At 44.3% G+C, this 22,166-nt stretch overlaps 1 protein-coding gene across 1 annotated transcript; it reads left to right on the forward strand.

The window, feature by feature from the left end:
• Positions 1-697: 697 nt before the first annotated feature.
• On the forward strand, positions 698-21,689 carry COMMD7 (COMM domain containing 7). Its single transcript, XM_060031061.1, has 9 exons — positions 698-1,108; positions 8,140-8,193; positions 8,293-8,395; positions 17,520-17,576; positions 17,658-17,695; positions 18,158-18,248; positions 18,569-18,618; positions 18,990-19,038; positions 19,606-21,689. Exons 1-9 carry the CDS (start codon positions 1,025-1,027, stop codon positions 19,680-19,682), a joined length of 603 nt encoding a protein of 200 aa, XP_059887044.1. The 5' UTR covers positions 698-1,024; the 3' UTR covers positions 19,683-21,689.
• The last annotated feature ends 477 nt before the right edge of the window (positions 21,690-22,166 follow it).

A 22,166-nucleotide genomic window follows, 5' to 3' on the forward strand; every position in this document is an offset into this window, starting at 1 on the left:
CCTCTCCCTACCCTCAAGGCTGGGCTCAGGGGTAGGTGAAGATGCTTTGGGGCTTGCAGGGCTCAGGTCTTAGATTCCAAGGAGCATGTCTTGGTTTTCTCATCTGTCCAGTGGGGATCAGGGTAATTAATACTTATCTCGGGCTGCAAGGGGTCCTTGGGAAGAGAGCATGGGGGTTAAAATGTTTCAGGGGCTACAGTGATTATCACTGTCTCAATAATCTCCCCCACCAACCTGACCACCTTCCTGCCTGGCACTATCACACTCCTGGCACTTCTTTGGGTCAGTGTTTCCTTCACTCCAGAGTTTCTCCAACTCTGGTCTTTGGGAAGTTGTTGGAAATGCAAAATTCTCAGGTTCTATCCCAGGCTTTTCTAATCAGAGACTCTGGGGGTGGGGCCCAGAAATCGGCATGCCCTCCAGATGATGCTGGTGCAAGCCCAAGTTTGAGCTTTCATTGCTCTGCTCTGACCCAAGCTCTCCCAGAGACACTTGGCCTGCCTGTTCACTTTTCCATCCCCAGTGCCTGGCATCTAGGAGGCATGCCCTAAATATCTTCTGATGCATAGTAACGATGTTAATGATAGCAGCTAGCCATTGGTTGAGGACCTCCAGTGTGCCAGGCTATCTTCTAAACATTTTAAGAGGGTGAGCGCATTTAAGGCGCCACCCCCGGGATCATTTTACGGATAGTGAAGCCGGTTCCGAGAGGCCAAGCTCTGAGCCCAGGGGGAGATCACGCAGGGAATCCCGCGTTTCACCGCTGTGCTGCTCAGCGCCCTGGACGGGGCATAGCGGTCGCGGGTACCAGGGCTCCGCGAGGGCGCCCCTGCCCCGCCCCACCCGGGGTCCGCGCGCGTCAGCGGCTCGTGAGGGCGCACCCGGAACCGGTCCGAGAGGAGCTCGGCGGCGGCGGCGGCCCGTGGCGAAAGTGCGGCTGCGGAAGCGCGGCGAGGCCGGCGGCGCGAAGGAGGAAGTCCGGGGAGGCGCGGGAGCTGGGGGTCTGCGGCGCCGAGCGGACGCCATGGGCCGCCTGCACTGCACGCAGGACCCTGTGCCCGAGGCCGTGGGCGGCGACATGCAGCAGCTGAACCAGCTGGGCGCGCAGGTGGGCCGGGCGACCGCGGCGCGGGATCCGGGCGGGGGCCCCGGAGGGAATGGCGGTTTAGGCCGCAGCCGCCCGCTGTGCTTTGTGGCGGTAGCGGGGCATTCGGGGAGGGGCTGAGGGGAATTGGGGTCTCAGGCCAGTTTTGAGGGCCGAAGGATCTCGGGAGGCCTAAGGCCAAGCTGAGGGATCCCAGGGGGATCTCGGGGACCCAGAAATGGGACTGGGGGACTTCTGGGAGTCCTGGGAACCAGGAGAGTTTGCAGGGTCCTGGAAGGGGGGCTGAGGGGGGTCTTGATGAGGCCGAAGGGAGTTGGGAGAACCGAAGTAACAGACTAAGGGCCTTGGGAGGCTGATGGAGTTTGGGGGAGCCGTGGAATTTGGTGGGCCAGGCGAGGGACTGAGACATTTTGTAGGAAGGCCGGGGATCTTAGGGAGACTTAGCCAGGGGGGTCTTAGCATCTCGAGGAGGCTGAAGGAGCCTGGAGTGGGGGCAGGTCATCAGGGGGTGGGATGTGTGTGTAGGTGATGGCCAGGCCAGAATGGCTCTGTGGGCAAGCGATGACATCCTGTCCTCGTTGCCACTCCCATCCGCCCCAATTAAGGGAGATACTGGTAGTCCCCAAGGAAAGAAACCATGTACCCTACACAGTAGAGGGCGGTTCCTTGATGGTAGTGGAGCTGGCAAAGGCTTTTTCTCACTATTCAGGCTGCAGGTGCCCTCCAGTCAACCTTGACGTCTTCCTGCTCCTGTGCTGGTTGGGATGTCCCTTTCATACCACTAAGTCAGACAAATTAAGCAAGTTAAAATGTCACTTCTCACCACCACAGCAAAGGTGCATTTATTTCCCCCACTGGGTTGTAACTTCCCAGGAGGTGGGGCCCCTGTCTTTCATCTCAGCATCCTCACAACTTATTGTTTTCTCATGAAGTAACACTAATTGTAATGCCAGTCATGTTCTACGGCTTCAGTGTCCAAGGAAAATGAACTGCAAGCCTCAGGTCTACTTTTACATTTTCTAGCAGCCACATTTAAAAATTCAAAAGAAACAGGAAATGAATATAATGTGTTTTCTGTAATCCACTATATCAGAATATTATCATTTCAATGTGTAACCCACATAAAATATATCAGTGAGATATTTCGCTTTTTGGTACTGAGGTTTCTGATTCTAGTGTGTATTTTAAAGCGCATCTGAAATTAGCCTTTTTCAAGTGCTCAGTAGCCACACATGGCCGGCAGCCACTGTATTTTACAGCCCAGTTCTAAGTGCTTTTATGTGTATTAAGTCACCGAGTTCTTGCAACCACCCTAGGAGTCAGGTACTATTACCATTGCCATTTCACAGATTAAAAAAATGGTTCAGGGAAATCAATTGACCTGATTAAGGGCGGTCAACCAGGAAGTGGTGGAGCCAGGAATTCAGGACCGGACACCTGACTTCGGATCCTGGGGAATTAAACACACTAGAATAGAGCTTTGTAGGTGATCTCCCCAATCAGGTAGTTTAGCTTTTACTTGTTTATGTATTGGGGCTTTCTGAAAGATTTCCATTTGGAGAATAAAAAAGATTCTGCTGCTAAAAAACTTTTTTTAAAGCTTCTGGATTGTATGATCTCTAAGGTTACCTCCAACTTGGTATTCTAAAGATAATCCACCTCCTTTAAGGTCAGAGCTGGACTCATTTTCTAACCTTGAAACGCACTTTAAACCTTTACCTTTGTTTTTAATACAGAAAGCTTTTTCCTGATGAGCAACTTACCAGAGTCCTTTGGGCCATTTTTCCCCCTTTACTTGGGTGATCAAACTTCTCTGAGTAGCCACTCTGTTAGCTGAACTTACTTTGAAGTCGGAGGCCCAGGCCTCAAGGAGAAAAATAATCATTGTATTAACGTTGGCATCACCATTTATTGCTTGTTCGGTGGGTATTTATCTGAATGCCTACTGTGCACCAAATAGCCACTAAACCCAGTGAGATTTACAAAGGCTTGATGAATGAGGCCTCTTGTGCTGGGGAAGTTGTGATCTGCTGGGGCAGGTCAGAAAATGGAGACATGGTACAGCACTGAGTGGATCTGCATGTGCTCTCTGATGCCGTGGACAGTCCTAGGTAACATAATCACTAAAAAAAAAAAAAATCACTTTTAGAGTGGTTATGAGAGGATATTCAGAAAAATATAAAGAAGAAAACAAATGGTCTACAGTCTCTCACCTAGCAACACACACAGAAAATTCAGACAGTATTCAAAGGTATAAAATTAAAAAACACCTATTTCTCTTGTCTCCAGAAATCATTTTGATAGTTTCTCATGTATCTTTATAGAAAAAAAAAAATCTGCAATCTGCCATCGTATGTATGGGTATTCTTTCAAAACTTTTTTTACACAAAAGGGAGTGTGATATTCCTTGAAACAGATCTAACATAATTTAACCAGTCCCCTATTAATAGACACTTAAGTTGCTTTCAGTTTTTTATTTTTAAGAACAATGCTGTCAACAAACTGCTTTGTGTGTGTCTGGGTTTACTTTTTAGAACATCTCTGAAGGGTATACTTCTTGCGGTGGAATTACTAGGTCAAAGGGTCTGATTGTTTAAAAAAAGTAGATATGGATTTTGCTAAGTTACAGTCCAGAAAGGTTGCCCCAGTTTATCTTCTCAACAGTGTGCAAGCATGTCTGTTACTTTCACCAACACTGGTGTCATCAGACTATTAGTTTGAAGATCTGATAAGTGAAAAATTGGTATCTCCTTGTTTTGCTGATTTGCATTTCTCATCTGGAATGATCTTGAGAATCTTTTCATATGTTTAACTGGTAAGAGTAGTTAAGATTTTGATTTCATGGATATTCATGAGCAGGTGAGCATTCCAGGGAGAGACAGCTATGCAGGTACAAAGGCAAAGAATGGGGAAAGTGTTTAGGGAAGATTTATTCAACAAATACTTACTGTGCACTTACAATAATTAAGGTGTAGTTTACCATACAAAGCTGGAGGAGGAACCTTCTCTGTTAAGACAGGTTTGTGTTCCTTATCAAGATTGAAAATTCTAAGTGCCCCCAGGTGAGGTTCCAAGAGGGAGCCTCAGAACTTAAGAATTTGGGTAGGTCCCTTTCTTGTTGGGAGTGTCCTGGTATCTTGGCAGGGCTTTGAGGATAAGGAGGTTTTGGAAGAGTGGAGATAGGGATGGGGGTCGGTAACAGCCTACAAGACCACAGTAGCTTGAGGCCCCTCTTGAGAGGCTGGGATGAGACCACACAAGGAGCCCGAGCCTGAGTGCTAGGCTGAGGCCTGGAAATGGAAAAGCAACTGGAGGCCTTCTCAGTCACCCCATTTTTTAAAAGGCCCCAGGTGGCATAGCAAACACGGTTTGCCAAAGATCTGACAGTTCCACAGATCTGCAGCAAAATAAATAAATAAATAAAATAAAAATAGAAATGAAAGAAATAGAGGAAAACACAGTTTGAGGACACATTCTCAAGCCAGTCTTGACTGTTCTTGTTTTCACTATATCAGCATTTGGGCAAGGCTGATACCCAATATCACAAATACTGCAGAAAAACAGCCCCTGGACCAGCATTGGTTAAAGTGTTCCCATGGAATATCCATGAAGTTTTGAGAAAGCAGACACCTCTATGCCGTTGGGTGGTGGGAGTGTAAATCTGTGCAACTTCTTTGCAAGGCAATTTGGCAATATTTTCTCAGAATTTAAAATGCATATATCTTAGAGAATAAACTAGTGGTTCCCAGTGGGGAGAGGGGAGGGGGGAGGGGATTAAGAGGTACAAACTATTATGTAAAAAATTAATAAACTATAAAGGGCTTCCCTGGTGGCGCAGTGGTTAAGAATCTGCCTGCCAATGCAAGGGACACGGGTTCGAGCCTGTGCGCCACAACTACTGAGCCTGAGCTCTAGAGCCCGCAAGCCACAACTACTGAGCCCACATGCCACAGCTACTGAAGCCTGCGCGCCTAGAGCCCGTGCTCTGCAACAAGAGAAGCCACGACAATGAGAAGCCCGCGCACCGCAACGAAGAGTAGCCTCCGCTCATCGCAACTAGAGAAAGCCTGCGCACAGCAATGAAGACCCAACACAGCCAAAAATAAAAATAAATAAATAAGCTATAAGGATATATTGTACAACACAGGAAATATAGCCAATATTTTATAAAAACTATAAATGGAATCTAACCTTTAAAAATTATGAATTACTGTGTTGTACACCTGGAACTTACATAATGTTGTACTTGAACTACACCTCAACATAAAAAATGCATATATCCTTTTGACCTAGGGTGCATTTTAAGAATATATCTTTTTTTTTTTTACCGCACCGTGAGGTTTGTAGGATCTTAGTTTCCTGACCAGGGATTGAAGCTGGGCCCTCGGTAGTGAAAGCTCAGAGTCCTAACCGTTGGACCTCCTGGGAATTCCCAAGAATATATCTTATAGACATACATGTCACAAAGAAATATGTGGGAGGATATTCATTGCAGCATCGTTTACATAACACCAACAAACACACCCACTAATGTTCATTTCTAGGGAAATAAATTATGCTAAGTCTTTACCAGTTGAATGTCATGCAGTTGTTAAAAGAACTGGGTAGATTTATATCTGCTGACATGATTGATCTCTAAGATGTAATTGAGTGAAAAAAAGGTGAGGTGCAGGGATTGGGTTCCGTATGATCCCATTTGTATTTAAAAGAAATTAAATGAAAATAAAATGATGGGAAGGCCACAGAGGTGTTAGCAGTAACTACCCTGGGGAGTGTGACTAAGGTGGGAGGGGGCAGGGAGGGAGCAAGACATTTTATTTTATATTCTTTTATGTTAGCTGGGTCTTTTTAAAACCTTCTGCATATATTTTATATTTTCAAACTCTAGTTTTATATTTTAAAATAGAATACGTTTTAGAATAAAATAATACAGAGCCTTGCCAGGGGTTTACGTGGAGTTTAGTGTCATGGGAAAAAGGGCAGATGCATTTGACAGTCATATTACACGTATAGCTTTGGGGGCTCTGAGCTGAAGTATCTAATGTTTGTTTAAATGTTATCTTGCTTCAGGAAGGTGGCTCTATTGGCATAGTGACTTTAATTGTAGCTGTGGTAATTGCTGCCGTTGGTTTAGCCTCTAGCCTGGCGCTGTACTGGAGGCTTTGCATGTGCCAATTAGTACTGTTCTGGAAGCTATGTACTATTACCTTCATTTTCCCAATGAGGACTGAATCACAGTGAGGCTGAGTGACTTGCCCAGGGTCACATTGGGTGGTCAGCAGAACAATGATTCACATCTGGGTCTTTTAAACGCTTGTGTGTTGATTTTCCCCACTATGCCACACACACTGTGTCCATTGGGAGGGAACATGGGAAAGTAATGACATGTGTCTCAGTCTGCTTGGGCTGCTATAACAAAATACCACAGACTGGGCAGCTTGAACAGCAGAGATTTATTTCTCACAGTTCTGGAGGCTGGTGATTCCAAGATCAGGGTGCCACCAGATTCAGTTCCTGGTGAGAGCTCTCTTCCTGGCTTGCCTTCACGCCGTGTCTTCATGACCTGTGCCTCACAGAGAGAGCTCTGGGGTGTCTTCCTCTGCTTACAAGGGCACCAGCCCTATGTGAGTAGCGCCCCACCCTTATGACCTCATTTAACCTTTGTCACCTCCTCACAGCCCCTCTCTCCAAATACAGTAATACCCTGTGTTTGGTGTTAGGACTTCAACATATGAATTTGGGGACACACATCTATTCAGTTCTTAATAATACGGTACTGATAAAGAGGTTCACATGCACAAAAGAATAAGACTCTTCTAAGACAGTGTATACTAACACGTTAAACTTTACTGTTTTGTCATATACTCAACAAGATGTTTATTGTGGGAGAAGGAAACCCAGAAAACATGGATGGACAAAACAGAAGAAAATAAAAATCATCTAAAATCTTGCCACAGAGAAGTAACTGCTTTCAAAAGCAAGGTAGAGAAAAAGTTCATGTAATATGTTACCATTTGTGAGGGTGAAAATTATATATTTGAATTGACATGTTTGAATAATAAGTATATGAAAGTATAAACAAAAAGAGAAAAGAAAAAAAAGTAACTGCTATGAATGTTCCAGTGATTTTCCCTTTCGGGTCCTGTGTGGGGGGAGGTGTTGGAGGGGTGGGATCTAGACCGTTGAGATGTTTGTGTGAACATGTGTGCATACACTCACCATCTCTCAATATGTATCTCCTAAGTATCCCAATAAGATATATGAGTTTTTCAGACAATATAGTGTTACAGATAGATTGACACTGGTGGTGGGTATTGTGAATATTTGTAACTTTTTTTTTAATTGAAATATAGTTGACATACAATATTATGTTAGTTTCAGGTGTACTACACAGTGATTTGACATTTATATACATTATGAAATGATCACCGTAAGTCTAGTAACCATCTGTCACCATACAAACTTATTACAGTATTATTCACCATATTCCTTATGCTGTATATTACATCCCTGTGGCTAATTTATTTTGTAACTGGAAGTTTGTACCCCTTAATCCCCTTAGCCCACTTCATACCCCACCCCTCTCCCCTCTGTATCTGTGAGTCTGTTTTTGTTTGTTTTGTTTTTCAGATTCCACATAAAAGTGAGATCATATGGTATTTGTCTTTCTCTGACTTATTTCACTTAGCATAATACCTTCTACATCCATCCATGTTGTTACCAATGGCAAGATTTCATTCTTTTTATGGCTGGGTAATATTCTATTGTATATACGTACCACATCTTCCTTATCCATTCATCTGTTGACGGACGCTTAGGTTGCTTGCGCATCTTGGCTATTGTAAATAGTGCTGCAGTGAACATTGGTGTGCTTACATATTTTCAAATTATGAATGTTTGTAACTTTAAGATGATCAAAACAGGTATCAACATCTGTGTGTTCCTCTTCTCTCTTAAGGGGCTGTAGTAGGATGGGATGTGGGAACACTGACCCAGGAGTAGAATTTTACTGATGTTCTGTGTTCTCTTCACAGAAGTTCTCAGCCCTGACGGAAGTACTCTTCCACTTCCTAACTGAGCCAAAAGAGGTAAAGTATCTTGTGTTAAGGAGCGTTCCCGAGTGTGGGCCTACAGTCCTGAGATGCTTAGAAAGTGACGGCCTGGTTTGTGTTGTCCCCTCTCTGCAGGTGGAAAGGTTTCTGGCTCAGCTCTCTGAATTTGCCACCACCAACCAGATCAGTCTCGGGCCCCTCAGAAGCATCGTGAAGAGCCTTCTCCTGGTTCCAAATGGTGAGTAGCCTCTCCCGGCAGCCAAGGCCAGAGACATTGCTTGAACATTCCCTCAATCCACCGAGTTGGCAAGTGTGCTCTGGGCACTGAGCCAGAGCGTTTGGTAGTGAACCAGACATGGGCGGGACTGCAGTCTAGGAAGGGAAGCCAGGTAAACAGATAGCCATAGGAGAGTATAACTGTGGTCTGCATCCCAGCTTCCATGCCCAGACTTATCTGGTCCTCTGCGTGATAGGTGCAGAAACTGAGAGTAAGAATTTAGAAACTTTTATGACAATTTGACGAAGTCTCTTCAGTCTGTTAATTTTTTAAAATGGGGCTTTTTTTAAACTGTGGTAAAATAATACATAAACATGTAATTGACCATTGTAACCATTTGGGCCGTATATTTTGTATGTGTTTTTTCATTTCATAGTTCTAGGAATTAATTTTCATTGTATTTTACAAAAATATCAGTCCATGATGGATTGAAAAATTTAAAAGATAGGTCTTTTGCTGCAGATAGTTTGAGAAGCAGGGTTTGCCATAGAGCAATCAGAGAAAGTTTCTAGTCAGAAGGGAGATGATCACAAAGGTTGAGCTGTAGGGCTGTCCATAGTAGCACTGTTTATGACAGAGAAAAATTAGAAGCAATCAAATTACCCAGCAGCTGGAAATTGGTGTAACGAGTTGAGGTCCATTGTTAGAGGGGAGCATCACGGTGGTCAAGAATTCAGTTTGAGTTAGTAGGACCTGAGTGGGAGTCTGGGCCTTGATAAGCAGTGTGACTTTGGCTAAGTACCTGATCTCTTTCAACCCCTAGCAACAACCGTCCCCCAGCAGTTGTTCCCCTCCATCTAAGCTTGTTTTTGGTGTGCGCATGGAGTTGTTTTGAAGATTAATGAAGATAACGTAAATAAAATGCTTAGCACAGTACCTCAGCAAAAGGTTGTTCTTATTTTTCAACTTCTGTAGTAATTTAAAAAGATGCTGTTGAGGAAAATGTAATGATATGGAAAACCTTTCACAGTATTCTGTTTAATACTGTCTGCCACCGTCCTATTTTTGCTTTAAAAAAAAAGTTAACTGTGGCTCTATCTGGGTAGTAGGACTGCAGGTTGTTTTAATTGTTTATTTTTAGCTATGTCTTGTCTAAAAAGTTGCAAGAATTAATTTGGCAATTTAATTAAAAGTTAATTTTATTTAAAGAGAGACATGACCTTTGAGCCCAGTCTTAAGGAATGAATAAATGTCAGCCGGGCTGAGAAGAGATAAAACAGCATCCCCAGTTTGCATATTTTAAAAATCAGTAATAAACTGATCTTCCCAAGATCTCAGCGCAAAGGTGCATTAAAAGTTGGGTGCTTGATTTGTTTGTTCCTGTTGGGCCTTCTGTTATATCTTAGTGCAGATCCTTTCCTTTGCCGTGTCTTGTGATCAGAACATCCCTGAGGTTTCCAGCTGTGAAATTTTATGATCCTCTGTTTGTGCAGTTCTTGCATTCTTTGCCCTCATGGCAGGTTAAAGAATGAGAACCACAAGGTGGGATGGGAACTTGCAGTCTTTTTAACACAGGAATAAATTTTCATTATAAACTTAAAACTGCAGAGCTCTGGAGAGTCAAAGGGAAAATCCCCTTTTACTCTCATCCCACTCTTGTCTCTAGGAATAATCAGAGTATAATTTTGGTGTATATCCTTTTTTTTTTTTAATTTTATTTATTTATTTTTGTCTGCTTTGGGTCTTTGTTGCTGTGTGCAGGCTTCCTCTAGTTGCAGCAAGCGGGGGCTCCTTTTCGTTGCGGTGCGCGGGCTTCTCATTGCAGTGGCTTCTCTTGTTGTGGAGCATGGGCTCTAGGCATGTGGGCTTCAGTAGTTGTGGCATGCAGGCTCAGTAGTTGTGGCTCGCAGGCTCTAGAGTGCAGGCTCAGTAGTTGTGGTGCACGGGCTTAGCCGCTCTGAACCATGTAGGATCTTCCCGAACCAGGGCTCAAATCCGTGACCCCTGCATTGGCAGGCAGATTCTTAACCACTGTGCCACCAGGGAAGTCCAGTGTATATCTTTTTATATTTTTATATATAAAATGGTAATAAACCATAGAATTGCTCTGCAGCTTGCATTTTTTCATACCTAGTACATCAAGGAGATCTCTCCACATCAACTTCATTCTTCTGATGACTGCAGTGTACCTTGGACTGAATGTATCTTTCAGTTAATCCATTTCCTGTTGCTGGACATTTTAGTTCTGACTCTTCACTCTTAGAAACAATATCGCAGTGAACGTCCTTAGAAATCTATGTTCTCAACTTATGTGAGCATTTCGTAGGACAGGTGCCCAGAGTGCAGAACCAGGAGTACTTATTCTCTTTATTCTCATTGTCTAGCCTACACCTGTAGGAATGGGGAAACCTGTGAGCTGTTGTGGATACTGGTTTTTCAGGAGATCTCTGTCTGGTGTCGCTGCCTCCATTCTTTCCTGTCCTTCTCACCTCTGCTCCCCACCACATTCCATCCTGCCAGACTGTCTTAATCCCTCCTAATCCTAGCACTCCGGCCTCTGTTCTACCTCTTTCAGAAAGTCTTCCCAAACCATTTCAGTCCGTGGTGAGCTCCCCTTCCTCTCAACAACCGAGATAGGTTCTTTTATCTGAAGCTCTCATTTTGGACTGTAATCATTTTGTTTTCTGTTGATCGTGCTGTTTTGTGTGTGTCTGTCTCGTGGCCCTAACAGACAGTTCTTTGACGTCAGGGGCATGTCTGTACTACTTTCCTAAGCCACAGTCACAAGTAAAGTGAAGACATAGAGCAGGAGCTTTTAGTACATGCTAGGTGAGTTGAGCTGAACTTGGGAGACCCTGTGATCCTCCCAGGGGATGCTGGGTGTATATTCTTCAAGCAGGATTGATTATCAGTGTTTATAGCAGACTGCTTTCTATAGATGCAGAGAACACTGAGGTATGCTGAGTTCCAGGGATGGGCTTTGCAAGCTCACTTGGATTTGAGTCTTGGTCATATCACCTAATGTAGCTATTTGGCCTTGGACAAATCAGCCTCTTGGCGCCTCAGTTTCTCATCTGAAAAACGGAATAATAAGAGCAGTCTATGGTGTTGGCATTAGGAATAAATGAGTTAGTACAGTGCTTGCCGAACTTCAACATTATTTATTGATTGTTCAGTTAATTTCAGTCCTTTGCCTCGATATCAGATCATCAGGTAAAACGTTCCTTCCTTCATCTAATGGAGAGGATCTGAATTCACCTCTTGACTATTTAATGTCCCAAAGCTTTTCAAGCTTTTCAAGTTCTAGAATCGAAGTCTCAGGTTTGCTGTACTTCTCAGTAGCTCTCAAGAATTTCTTTTACTCTTCTTTTTGTTCTCATGCAATCTGACTTTTCTCTTCCTGCAGAGTTTTTCTGCTTGAATTCTCCATTTCTTCCAGAGCATCTCCTAAGCACCTGAGGTAGCTTGTAAGTCTCTTGGCCTCTTCCTCATCCCTTGGCCTGATGTGCCATTTTCTTTTCCTTTTTTTTTTTTTTTTCTGCACTGCACGGCTTGTGGGATTTTAGTTCCCCAACCACAGATTGAACCCGGGCCCTCGGCAGTGAGAGCATGGAGCCCTGACCACTGCACCGCCAGGGAATTCCCAATGTGCCATTTTCTTTTCAGTCCCAAAGGCTGCCATCCCAGAACAAGTTCTTAGCCCTTCATGCCTTGTTACGGCAGCAACATCTCCGCTTCTGTTCCCCCATCCCAGATTCCAGTTTGCCCTGGAGTATAGTACAACTTGGATCCTTGGACCCTGCTGTTCCTCTCAGCTGTTTATTTTGCATAATAAATTCTGTAGTCCTTAACTTGGCATTCAAGGCCTTCCCCAATCTAGTCTGAAGTGTAAGGCCTTCATTCTCTTCCCCTTCTCTCATCCTGGTCCTGCTTGTGCAGTAAGACCTCACTGTTGAAGTGCAGCCTTGTTAGAGCTGAAAGGACCTCGAGAACTCTCCAGATCAGTCTTCCCCAGATTGGTGTTTTCATCCAGAAAAGACTTCAGTGGCCAGACAGGGTCATAAAATACTGTCCCCGCACCCCCCAGCCTTGGAATCTTGGAGATTCACACACACATTAACATATCTCAGGCTCCGAAAAGTCCTGCAGTAAAGCAACCTGCTTAACCAGTATCTGTGAAACAGTTAACCATGGACCTCTTCTTCTTTTGGATGGGGGGAGGGGGGCAGGGGGAGGGTCAAGTAAAAGCTTTGTAAAGTGCTGATCTAGTCTGATCTTTGTCTTGGAGATAAAGAAACAGAGCCCTAGAGAGGGGAAGTGACTTACTTAAGATCTTACAGTGGAAAAGCTGCTGCTAGAACCTCCCTTGATTAGCTCAAAGCTTGTGGGGTTTTTGGTTTGGGTTTTTTTGTTGTTGTTTTTAATGTTTTTCTTTTACTACTTAGTATGTAATTCTGTTTTTTGTTTTTTTTTTTTAGTATGTAATTCTTAAAAGCACCTGAGATCAACCTTTATCATCCCATGGATGAATTGCTTCATCTGTGCCCCACTAATTCTCCTCATTGCTCTCCAAACTGGACTATTTTTAAACAAATCTCAGATATCATATCGTTTCATTCAGTTCATTCAGTTCCTAGTTATGAATCTCTAAAAGATAAAGGACTTTTTCCCCCTTATCAAGTCGCTGTGCAATTATCGTATCTAAAATTAAAATATGCAGTCAGTGTTCAGACTTCCCCATTGTCTCGTACATTTTATTTGTAAGTGGCGTTCTCATCAGGATCCCAATAGGGCCCCACCTTGCATTCGGTTCCTAGGTGGCCCTTGTGTGCTCACTTGTCACTGTGGCTCCTTCACAGCTCTGAGACCTTGAGCCACATCACTTAACCACTCTGACAATCAGTTTCTTCAGGAATAAAATGGAGCTAATACTAGTAGCTCATACGTTGTTGCAAGAATGGAGCAAGATGGCAGCCTAGTGGTTAGGACTCGCGCTTTCACTTCCGGGGCCAGGTTCAGTCCTTGGTCGGGGAACTAAGATCCCACAAGGTGTGTGGCGCAGCCAAAAAAATTAAAATAAAATAATTTAAAAATTAAAATTAAAAAAAACATTTCTTCCCCAAAAATGGAGAAAGATAAACGTAAAGCGCTTGCTTCAATCATGAGTGGTAGCTACACTGCCGCTGGTACGATGATTGATTGTCACTATCATCATGAGTTGTCTCCTAGAAAAGATTACAGATAACTTCACAGTAGGGCCATAATTTAAGTGGTTTTTACTTTAATACATTGCAAGATATCTGGCCCTTGTGGGTACTCAGTAACTGGTTGTTTTTTAAGAAAAGGTGATAACTCCCTTTCCCCACTCCTAAAGGAGTCTGTCTGGCTGGGCCAAAAAAGGAATAATCAGCACTGAACAATAGTCACAAATGGTATTTAATCAGATGTTGAACTAAGTTCCCCAGGGTTCCTGACCTTACCCTGCTCTGTTACTTTTCTCTGTGGCACTTTTCAATAACACTCTATATGGCTTACCTACTTGTTACATTATTGTTTTGGTCTTTCTCCTCCCAAAAGATTGTGAGCCTCAGGAGAACAGAGATTGTTGCCTGTTCAGTTCATTGATGTATTCCAGGGTCCAAGTACATCTGTGTACAGTGACCGTGACCTCTGTTTCCCCATGAACCTCTCAGGGGTGGATTCAGCTGGTCAGCCTTCAGGGTCAGTAATGACTGAATGAATGGGGCTCACTGTGCTCTCCCATCTGCTTCCTCCTCCAGGGCTCTTCACCAAGGCTTAGTTCTGTTGCTTGGGCTTCCCTTATTATACTGAATAAACTTACATAGATTTTGGCTGGAAGAATAGTGTTTGCTAATTTTCCAACTGTTTCCTGAAACCCTCATCCTCACATACACTTCTGTCTTGTCACCCGTCCTATTTGATGGCAGTGGGGGTTTGCCTAAGGCAACTGTTCCAGTGAAAAGTGGAGCTCAAGGACTTTTATAAACCATCCCGGATGGTTATCTGTGTTTAAAGGACATTCTCAGATTTCCCCTAGTGACATGTTCTGGTGACTCCAGGCCTGGAGTTCAGAGTTTTCTATCTGACATAGGGTCAAGGCTGCAGGCCTGTCTTGCGCTTAGGACAAAGGAATCACCAAAGGAAAAAGCTGAAAAAGAAGCTAAGGGCTTGAGGCCTAGCACAATGCAAATATATATATACATATGTATATTTCTAAAGTATGGCTCCTGCCTGCCCCAGGTAATGAGGTGACATCAGGACGGAGAGCTTGCTCTGGCCCCTGCAGCTTGGTAGCCTCTGTTGTCAGTCACTGTTGTCAGGTACCAGGCGTGGCCTGGTACCGCCTCCCCGACAGCATCTCAGAATGACCTGGAGTGGAAAGAGCCTGGGTTTGGGAACCCTCTGGCCTGTAAGCGACTTTCTCTGCCACTTGCCAGCTGTTGTGGCCCTGAGCAATTCATATAATTTTTTTTTCTTGGCGTGGGGGACATTTTTTTTTTAATTATAGAAAGTACAAGAAAGAAAACAAAAACGGCTCACAATTTTACTGTCTTCACATAAAAAAACCAGCGTGCAGCTAGAACATTTTTAAATGACACAAAGAAAAAGTCCCACCCAGTCCCTTTCCCAAAAGATCTCCACTCTTAAGTTTTTTGTGGATATGTTCAGAAAAAATATGCCTCACATCTGTCTACTTAGCTATAAGATAAGGATATAATTAAAGCTAGAAATAAGAATAGATAATATATACTTCTTTATTTATGCAAAAGGGATTACACTGTGCAGACTGTTCTTACCTTTCCTTTTCTTCTTTCAATTATATTTTGCAAATATAGATTATATTTTAATATAATCTATATTTAAATTATATATATAATAATTTAAATATAGATTAAAATATAATTTTTATTTATATTTATATAATTTATAATAATTTAAATATAGATTAAAATATATAAATTATATTTTGCAAATATAGCACATCAAGAGCTACCTTATTCTTTTTAAAGGTTGCATAGTATTCCATTGTATGGATCCTTTCATTCAGTATGTGTTTACTGAGTGCCAACCAATGAACAGTGCCAGGCACTTTTTTAGGAGCTTGGGACACAGCAGTAGGCAAAATGGACCACGTCCTTGTTCTCATCAAACTGACATTTTAGTGGGAAAATGGACAATAAATATGTAACATAAAGTTGGGTAGTTATAAATGTGATGCAGAAAAGTATACTTGAAGAATGGTCAGGGATCCTTTCAGAGGAGGTGCGATTCAAGTAGATTCCAGAATGAAGTGAGGGAGTGAGCATGTACGTATTTGAGGAAGTGTGTTCCCAGCAGAGGGAACTGCAAGGGCAAATGCCTGGAGGTAGGAACCTGCCTAGCAAATTACAAGAAGAGCTAAGCGAGGGGAGAGAGCATAGGGTTCTAAAGAGGGCCAGATCCTGCCAGGCATTGTGAGAGCTTTGGATTTTACTATGAGTGAAACAGGAGCTAGTAGAGGGTTTTGAGCAGAGGGGAGACATGGTCTGACTTAAGTTTTAACAAAATCACCTCGGCGCCCAGGCGCTTATGTGGATGCACCAAAACCAGCGTACTGTTGCTGACATTTCATCTCTCCTGCCCACACTGCTGAAGAGCTGCCCACGTAGATCTCAGTGTATTTGGGGGCATAGCTGCAGTTGAGTTCTTGGCAGTGCAGTCGTTGACTATGGATTTGCCAAATCTTCTCCCCCAAAAGCTTGATCATTCTGATCTTTAACTTCCCGGTAAATTAAAAGTTACAATAATAATCTCCACTTCAGAGTATTTTGGGATCATCAAACAGAATATTGGATTTGAACTGGATATAAACTAAGGAGCAGCACCCGTGGTAGCCAGGAGTTCTTTGGAGTGTCTGGAATGTAGCCGCCTTCTTGGAGAGCTTTTATGGCCAAGGTTTCCTGGGGTCTTGCCTTTTTTATTTCCCGGTGGTTTCCTTGCTCCGTCTGATTTTGCAGATAAAAGATTTCCTCCCTTTGTTGACATGGTTTATTTTGCAGGGGACAACAGCCTTTAGGATTGTTTTTCTGGAGTGCGATGGGGGCGGGGGCTCAGGTTTAGGGTGTTACTTCAGGGCCCTCCCTGGATGGTGGTGGATGTCTTCTTACTCTTTGATTAGTCATCTTCTGGAAGACTAAGAAGTGGAAAATTTTAAAGCCGCTGCCAGATCGTGACTCGAGGCTGTAGCCTGCGGGTTAAACGTTGAGAAGCCCGGATGGCTGGCAGCAGTTTGTTTTCAGGAACTGGGAGGCTGCAGGCAGAACAAAGCGGCTCCCACGGGGTGGGGGGTTCCCAGGGCTCCTGAAGGGAGGTCCTGATATTCCCCTCTGCAAGTGACTTGGGAACTGTAGAAGCCAAACTGCTTAGTCCACCTGGGTTTACTTCCTGAGGGCTGATCTTCTGCGGCAGGCTGGCCAGTATGTAGGTGGGAACGGTGTGTGATCTGCCCTGACCAGTGCTGTGGCCCCTGGGCCCGTGTGGCTATTGAGCACTGAGGAACAGAATCGTACATTTTCTTTCATTTTAATTCATTAAAAGTTAAAGAGGGGAATTCCCTGGCGATCCAGTGGTTAGGACTTAGCGCTTTCAGTGCCGAGGGCCCAGGTTTCATCCCTGGTCGGGGAACCAAGATCCCTGCAAGCCTCGTGGTGCAGCCAAAAACAGAAAAATAAATAAGAAGAGCCCCGTATGTTCAGTGGTTATGGATCACACAGCGCAGCTCTGGGCTGTTACCCCTGCACCCTGTCTGACCTTGAACTCCCCCACTTGGCTCCAGGAGTCTGTGGCCTTATTTCCTCAGATCAGGTGCCCCATCCCCAAGTCCATACAGTCTTTTCTTTTGGCTCTGACCTCATCCATACTTTCTGGAGGGGCCAACACGTGTGTGGCACCAAAAAAACCCCAAAATGTGCTGCCTCGTTCTCCCGGGTTTCGGGGGCTCCTTCCTCCCCGACTGGACTGAGATGGAGCTGAGTCTGCTCATTCCTGTTGTCATCCTGGTCACTTAGGTTGTGCCCATTAAATACTTACTGCTAGCTGATTGATTGATTTGCCCTCTTTGACTGATTTCTCCCCTCCCTCCTAGGTGCCTTGAAGAAGAGTCTCACAGCTGAGCAGGTCCGGGCTGATTTCATAACTCTGGGTAGGTGACCACCAAGGCTGCTCAGGGTGACAGGCCCTGCAGCCCTTCACTGTGTTCATGTCTCCTTCTGTTCTCTTATAGGTCTCAGTGAGGAGAAAGCCACTTACTTTTCTGAAAAGGTATCATAATTCCTCCTAATCAAGGTTAATTAAGATCACTTGCTTTTATTTCATGAAAAGAAACAAATGGAAAATGCTGACTAAGGAAAAACCGTCAGTCATCATGTGTCGTCTCCCAGCTTAATGTTTTTCATTTGGTTTCATGCAAATGACAGACATGTAGCTTTTAAACAGCACTATTCAGTGCAACTCTAATTTTTTCCCTCTGATTTGACTGAATATAAATGTCATACAGTTTTTGTTCCAACCTGGATTAAATCTTGGAATAAAAGAAAACATTTAAATTGTCTCCTGCCCCTCTTGACTCCCCCCAGCCCCCAGATCTGTGCACATAGGCCAAGCCCTTCGTTCTGCATGCTTACCACTGTCTGTGTAAAGACTAAACATGCTGTGTTGGGGGCGGAATGAATAGGGGGGATTTTTTCCCATTGTTATGACTTTGGCTTTTTGCTTTTGTTCCAGTGGAAACAGAATGCCCCCACCCTTGCTCGATGGGCCATAGGTCAGACTCTGATGATTAACCAGCTTATAGATATGGAGTGGACATTTGGAGGTAACTAGTTAGAGCCAGTCCTGGGTCATTTGGGTGATGTAGGGTTGGGTGGCAGAGGCTTTCAGATGACTTTGCTGGGGAAGAGGTGTCCTTGGTCCGTCCCCCAAGACTGTTGGGTCCAGCACCTGCTTCTCTGTGTCGCTGTCAACATTCGGCAGCTCTTTCTATCCACGGGTCTCAAGAAGTTCACTTCCTGAAAAGCACATTCTGCTGTCCTCATACTGGCCCCCACATGGCTTCTGCTGTACAACTTACAAGATTGGGGTCTTCAGGGTGAGTCCTCAATCAGTCACTTACTGGTTTTCTCTTTTGTGTCACAGTGACGTCTGGGAGCAGCGAACTGGAAAAAGTGGGAAGTATTTTTTTACAAGTAAGTCTTCTCCTGATCTCTGAAAATTGGGAGATTTTTGACTTGGTATTAAATCTACATTGGGTTTCTTTAATATCCAGTGCCTTGTGTATCTCAGAGCAATGTGGTCAGCCAAAGATGTAGTCACTAACACGCTTACTTTCAGATTAATAGGATCGGGATATTACTCTTGAAAGTTTGATTATTCATGTAATCGTGGAAATTGTTAGAGGTTTTGGTGGTGGATGATCCAGACTGCTCCCTAGTAACTCTCAAGTGAGATGCTGGATGCTTTGATGTTTACGTGACAGTTCAGGTTTCAGGAATTTCTTTGCCCAGTTGTCATCATTTTAATTTAAATGTTTTCTTTCTCTTTTTCCTTTTTGGATCAGTTAAAGTTGGTGGTTAAGAAAGGAAATCAAACTGAAAATTTATACATAGGTGAGTCCAAATTCCCATTAGAGCTCTTTCCCTTTTCCCATGTTTTCTTCAGTCATTGGGCTTGTGAAGCCCGCCACCAATCATTTTTCCAGAAGAAAAAGTCATAACCAAGCTGTGGAGTCACCATTCTGCTGCCTTTGCTCTCATAAATAATAAGCCATCAGCAGGTTGGAGACCCCACAGTTTGAAGACTTTTAGACCTTTTTGCAAAAGGGAAAGGGTGAGGTAGGAATGGCGAATATCGAAGCGCAAGAAGCTCTTGCTGTAGGAGCCACGTCTACTGTCCTGAATGACCCCCTTTCATCCCTTTGTGCCGGGGAGTTAATGCCATTTTAAATCCCCCCCTTCCTTTTTTTTGTGGAGCTGAGAACTTTCTATGTTCAAGGCTTCAGTTCTTTTTTTTTTTTTTAAGGCTTCAGTTCTTTATTATGATCAATTACCTGTCAAGAACTGCTTAGAGGTACTAAACCAAAAAAGAAAAAGAAAGTCTCCGGGTGGAAATTCATTTTCTTGGATGATTCTGTGGAGTTGGAAACACTCACCTGAAGCTGCATTTTCTCTCCCCAGAATTAACCTTGCCTCAGTTCTACAGCTTCCTGCACGAGATGGAGCGAGTCAGAACCAGCATGGAGTGTTTCAGCTGATTTCTGTCCCCCTGCATCTCCACCTCGCCCCCTCCCTGCCCCCTCCTCCTCCCCGGTGACTGCTCAGAGAGGCCGCTCGCTCCCAGGCCTGTGGCCGCTCCTTTGGGCCTGCTTGCCTCTTGGGAGCCCAGGTGCAAAGGTTTCTGAAAAACAAAGGATTAAGTACTTAAGGAGCCTGATAGGCTGGTCCTGAAGAGTCTTTGTTGAGGGACCCTCCACGACCTATCTCCCAGGTCACGGTTTAGATATTCAGAGAAGCGATTGCATCTCAGATGCAGGGGAGGAAATAAGTTGAGTCACCTCCCTTTCAAAGTTCCAGAGTAAACAAATGGTCTATCGCTCAAGATACGCACTGATGACCTTCCCCCGCAAAAGAACGAGGACTTATTTATGGCTGAGGAAGAGGTGGACTCCGTGAGTGACACACGGGGGAGCCCCCAGCGGAGTTTGTAAGTTTGTGGTGGTGGTGCTTTGCTGATCAGTCTTTAGTGGACACCTGTGTAAGAATACATGCTGGGTCTGCTCTGAAAAAAACTGAGGCTTCACTTCAGGTTTTGCCCTGTTGTGTGTAATGAGGTGGGCCTTTTGAGGCGATTTCAGCTTGTTTCGGTTCAAGCTGACCTTCTCTGGTGGTTAGAAGAATAAAAAAGGTTCTGAAGAACAGGTCTGCATCTGGTCGTATCTATGCATGGATTAAAGAGTCACCTGCCTTTCAGAGAGCTAGTGCTCTTATCTTCAAAAATTATCTTCCTGGGCTTCCCTGGTGGCGCAGTGGTTGAGAGTCCGCCTGCCGATGCAGGGGACAGGGGTTCGTGCCCCGGTCCGGGAGGATCCCACATGCCGCGGAGCGGCTGGGCCCGTGAGCCATGGCCGCTGAGCCTACGCGTCCGGAGCCTGTGCTCCGCAACGAGAGAGGCCACAACAGTGAGAGGCCCGTGTACCGCAAAAAAAAAATAAATTATCTTCTTGATTTTGGTGAGGGCCCTGGGTCTTCAGTGAAATTTGCCGTGGTCCAAAGTGGGAATTCGTAAGATCAGTTCAGGGAAAACTGAGGTTAAAAACATCATAAAAAGCGGAGTGGATGAATGCTTTGTGTTCAGTACCACCCTGGCACGTAAGTTCTCCTCCTCCTACCTCTCCCCTTCCCCTCAGAAATTTTCCAAACTTTTGAGTAGATTATACATGCCCATGATTCAAAAAATACATTGTAGAGTAATTCCTTCTCCCGCCCCACTCCCCACTTACCTAGTTCCCCTCCCCAGAGGGAACACCTGTCATGAGTTTATTCTGTGTTCATGCATTTGCAAATACACAGGCACTGAGTTTGACTTTTCTTCCCACACAAATGGTAGCATACTGTGTACACACCGTGTCCTGCACCTCACTTTTTCCCACTTGGAAATCATTCCACATCAGAACAGAGAGAGCAGCCTCATTTTTTGAACAAATGGATGATTTATTTAACCGCTTTCCTGCTGATGGGTGTTTGGGTTGTTTCCATTCTTTTTATATATATATAAATTTATATATTTTATTTATTTGTTTTTCACTGCATTGGGTCTTCGTTCCTGTGTGTGTGCTTTCTCTAGTTGCAGCAAGCGAGGGCTACTCTGTTGCGGTGCACGGCCTTCTCATTGCAGTGGCTGTTCTTTTTTCGGAGTACAGGCTCTAGGCGTGCGGGCTCAGTAGTTGTGGCTCGTGGGCTGTAGAGCACAGGCGCACACGGGCTTAGTAGCTCTGCGGCATGTGGGATCTTCTTGGACCAGGGCTTGAACCTGTGTCCCCTGCATTGGCAGGTGTATTCTTAACCACTGCGCCACCAGGGAAGTCCCTCCATTCTTATTTTCTTATGAACGATGCTACAACTGAATTTTATATACCATTTTACATGTGGGGGAGTGTATTTATAAGGTAAACGTGGATGTGGAGTTGCTGGGTCAAAGAATATGTGCATGTATCAAAGAATATAGAAGGAATAAAGCAAAAAGCCCCTCTGCCCTGTCTCCCATTACTCAGTTCCCCCACTGCCCTCCTCCAACAGGTAACCCCTGCTGTTAGTTTCTTAGTTATCCTTCCAGAGAGTTTTTCCCCCACAGGTAAGCAATACGAATTTTAGTTTTTACTCTTTTTTTGTTGTTTACACAGATGATTATACACTATACACATTATTGTTAATATATCTTGGAGATCTTTCCATGTCAGTACATAAAGGGACTGCATCGTTTTCTGTGGCTACAATATATTCTGATATGTGGATGGGTTATAACCAGCATTTACAATTTTGATAAATAGTGTGGGTATTAGTGTTCTCCAGAGAACAGAACCAGCTGTGTGTGTGTGTGTGTGTGTGTGTGTGTGTGTGTGTGTGTGTGTGTGTGTGTGTGTGTGTGTGTGTGTGTGTGTGTGTGTGAGAGACAGAGAGAGACAGAGAGAGACAGAGAGAGAGAGGACTGATTTATTTTAAAGGATTGGCTCACAGGATTG

This window comes from Delphinus delphis, chromosome 15, assembly GCF_949987515.2.
Source record: "Delphinus delphis chromosome 15, mDelDel1.2, whole genome shotgun sequence".
NCBI classification, from domain to species: domain Eukaryota; kingdom Metazoa; phylum Chordata; class Mammalia; order Artiodactyla; family Delphinidae; genus Delphinus; species Delphinus delphis.

Coding starts and splice junctions, on each gene's coding strand:
- COMMD7 (XM_060031061.1), top strand. CDS start 1,025: ATGGGCCGCCTGCACTGCACGCAGGACCCTGTGCCCGAGGCCGTGGGC. Junction 17,696..18,157: donor CCACTTACTTTTCTGAAAAG/GTATCATAATTC, acceptor CTTTTGTTCCAG/TGGAAACAGAATGCCCCCAC. Junction 18,619..18,989: donor TGGGAAGTATTTTTTTACAA/GTAAGTCTTCTC, acceptor TTTTTGGATCAG/TTAAAGTTGGTGGTTAAGAA.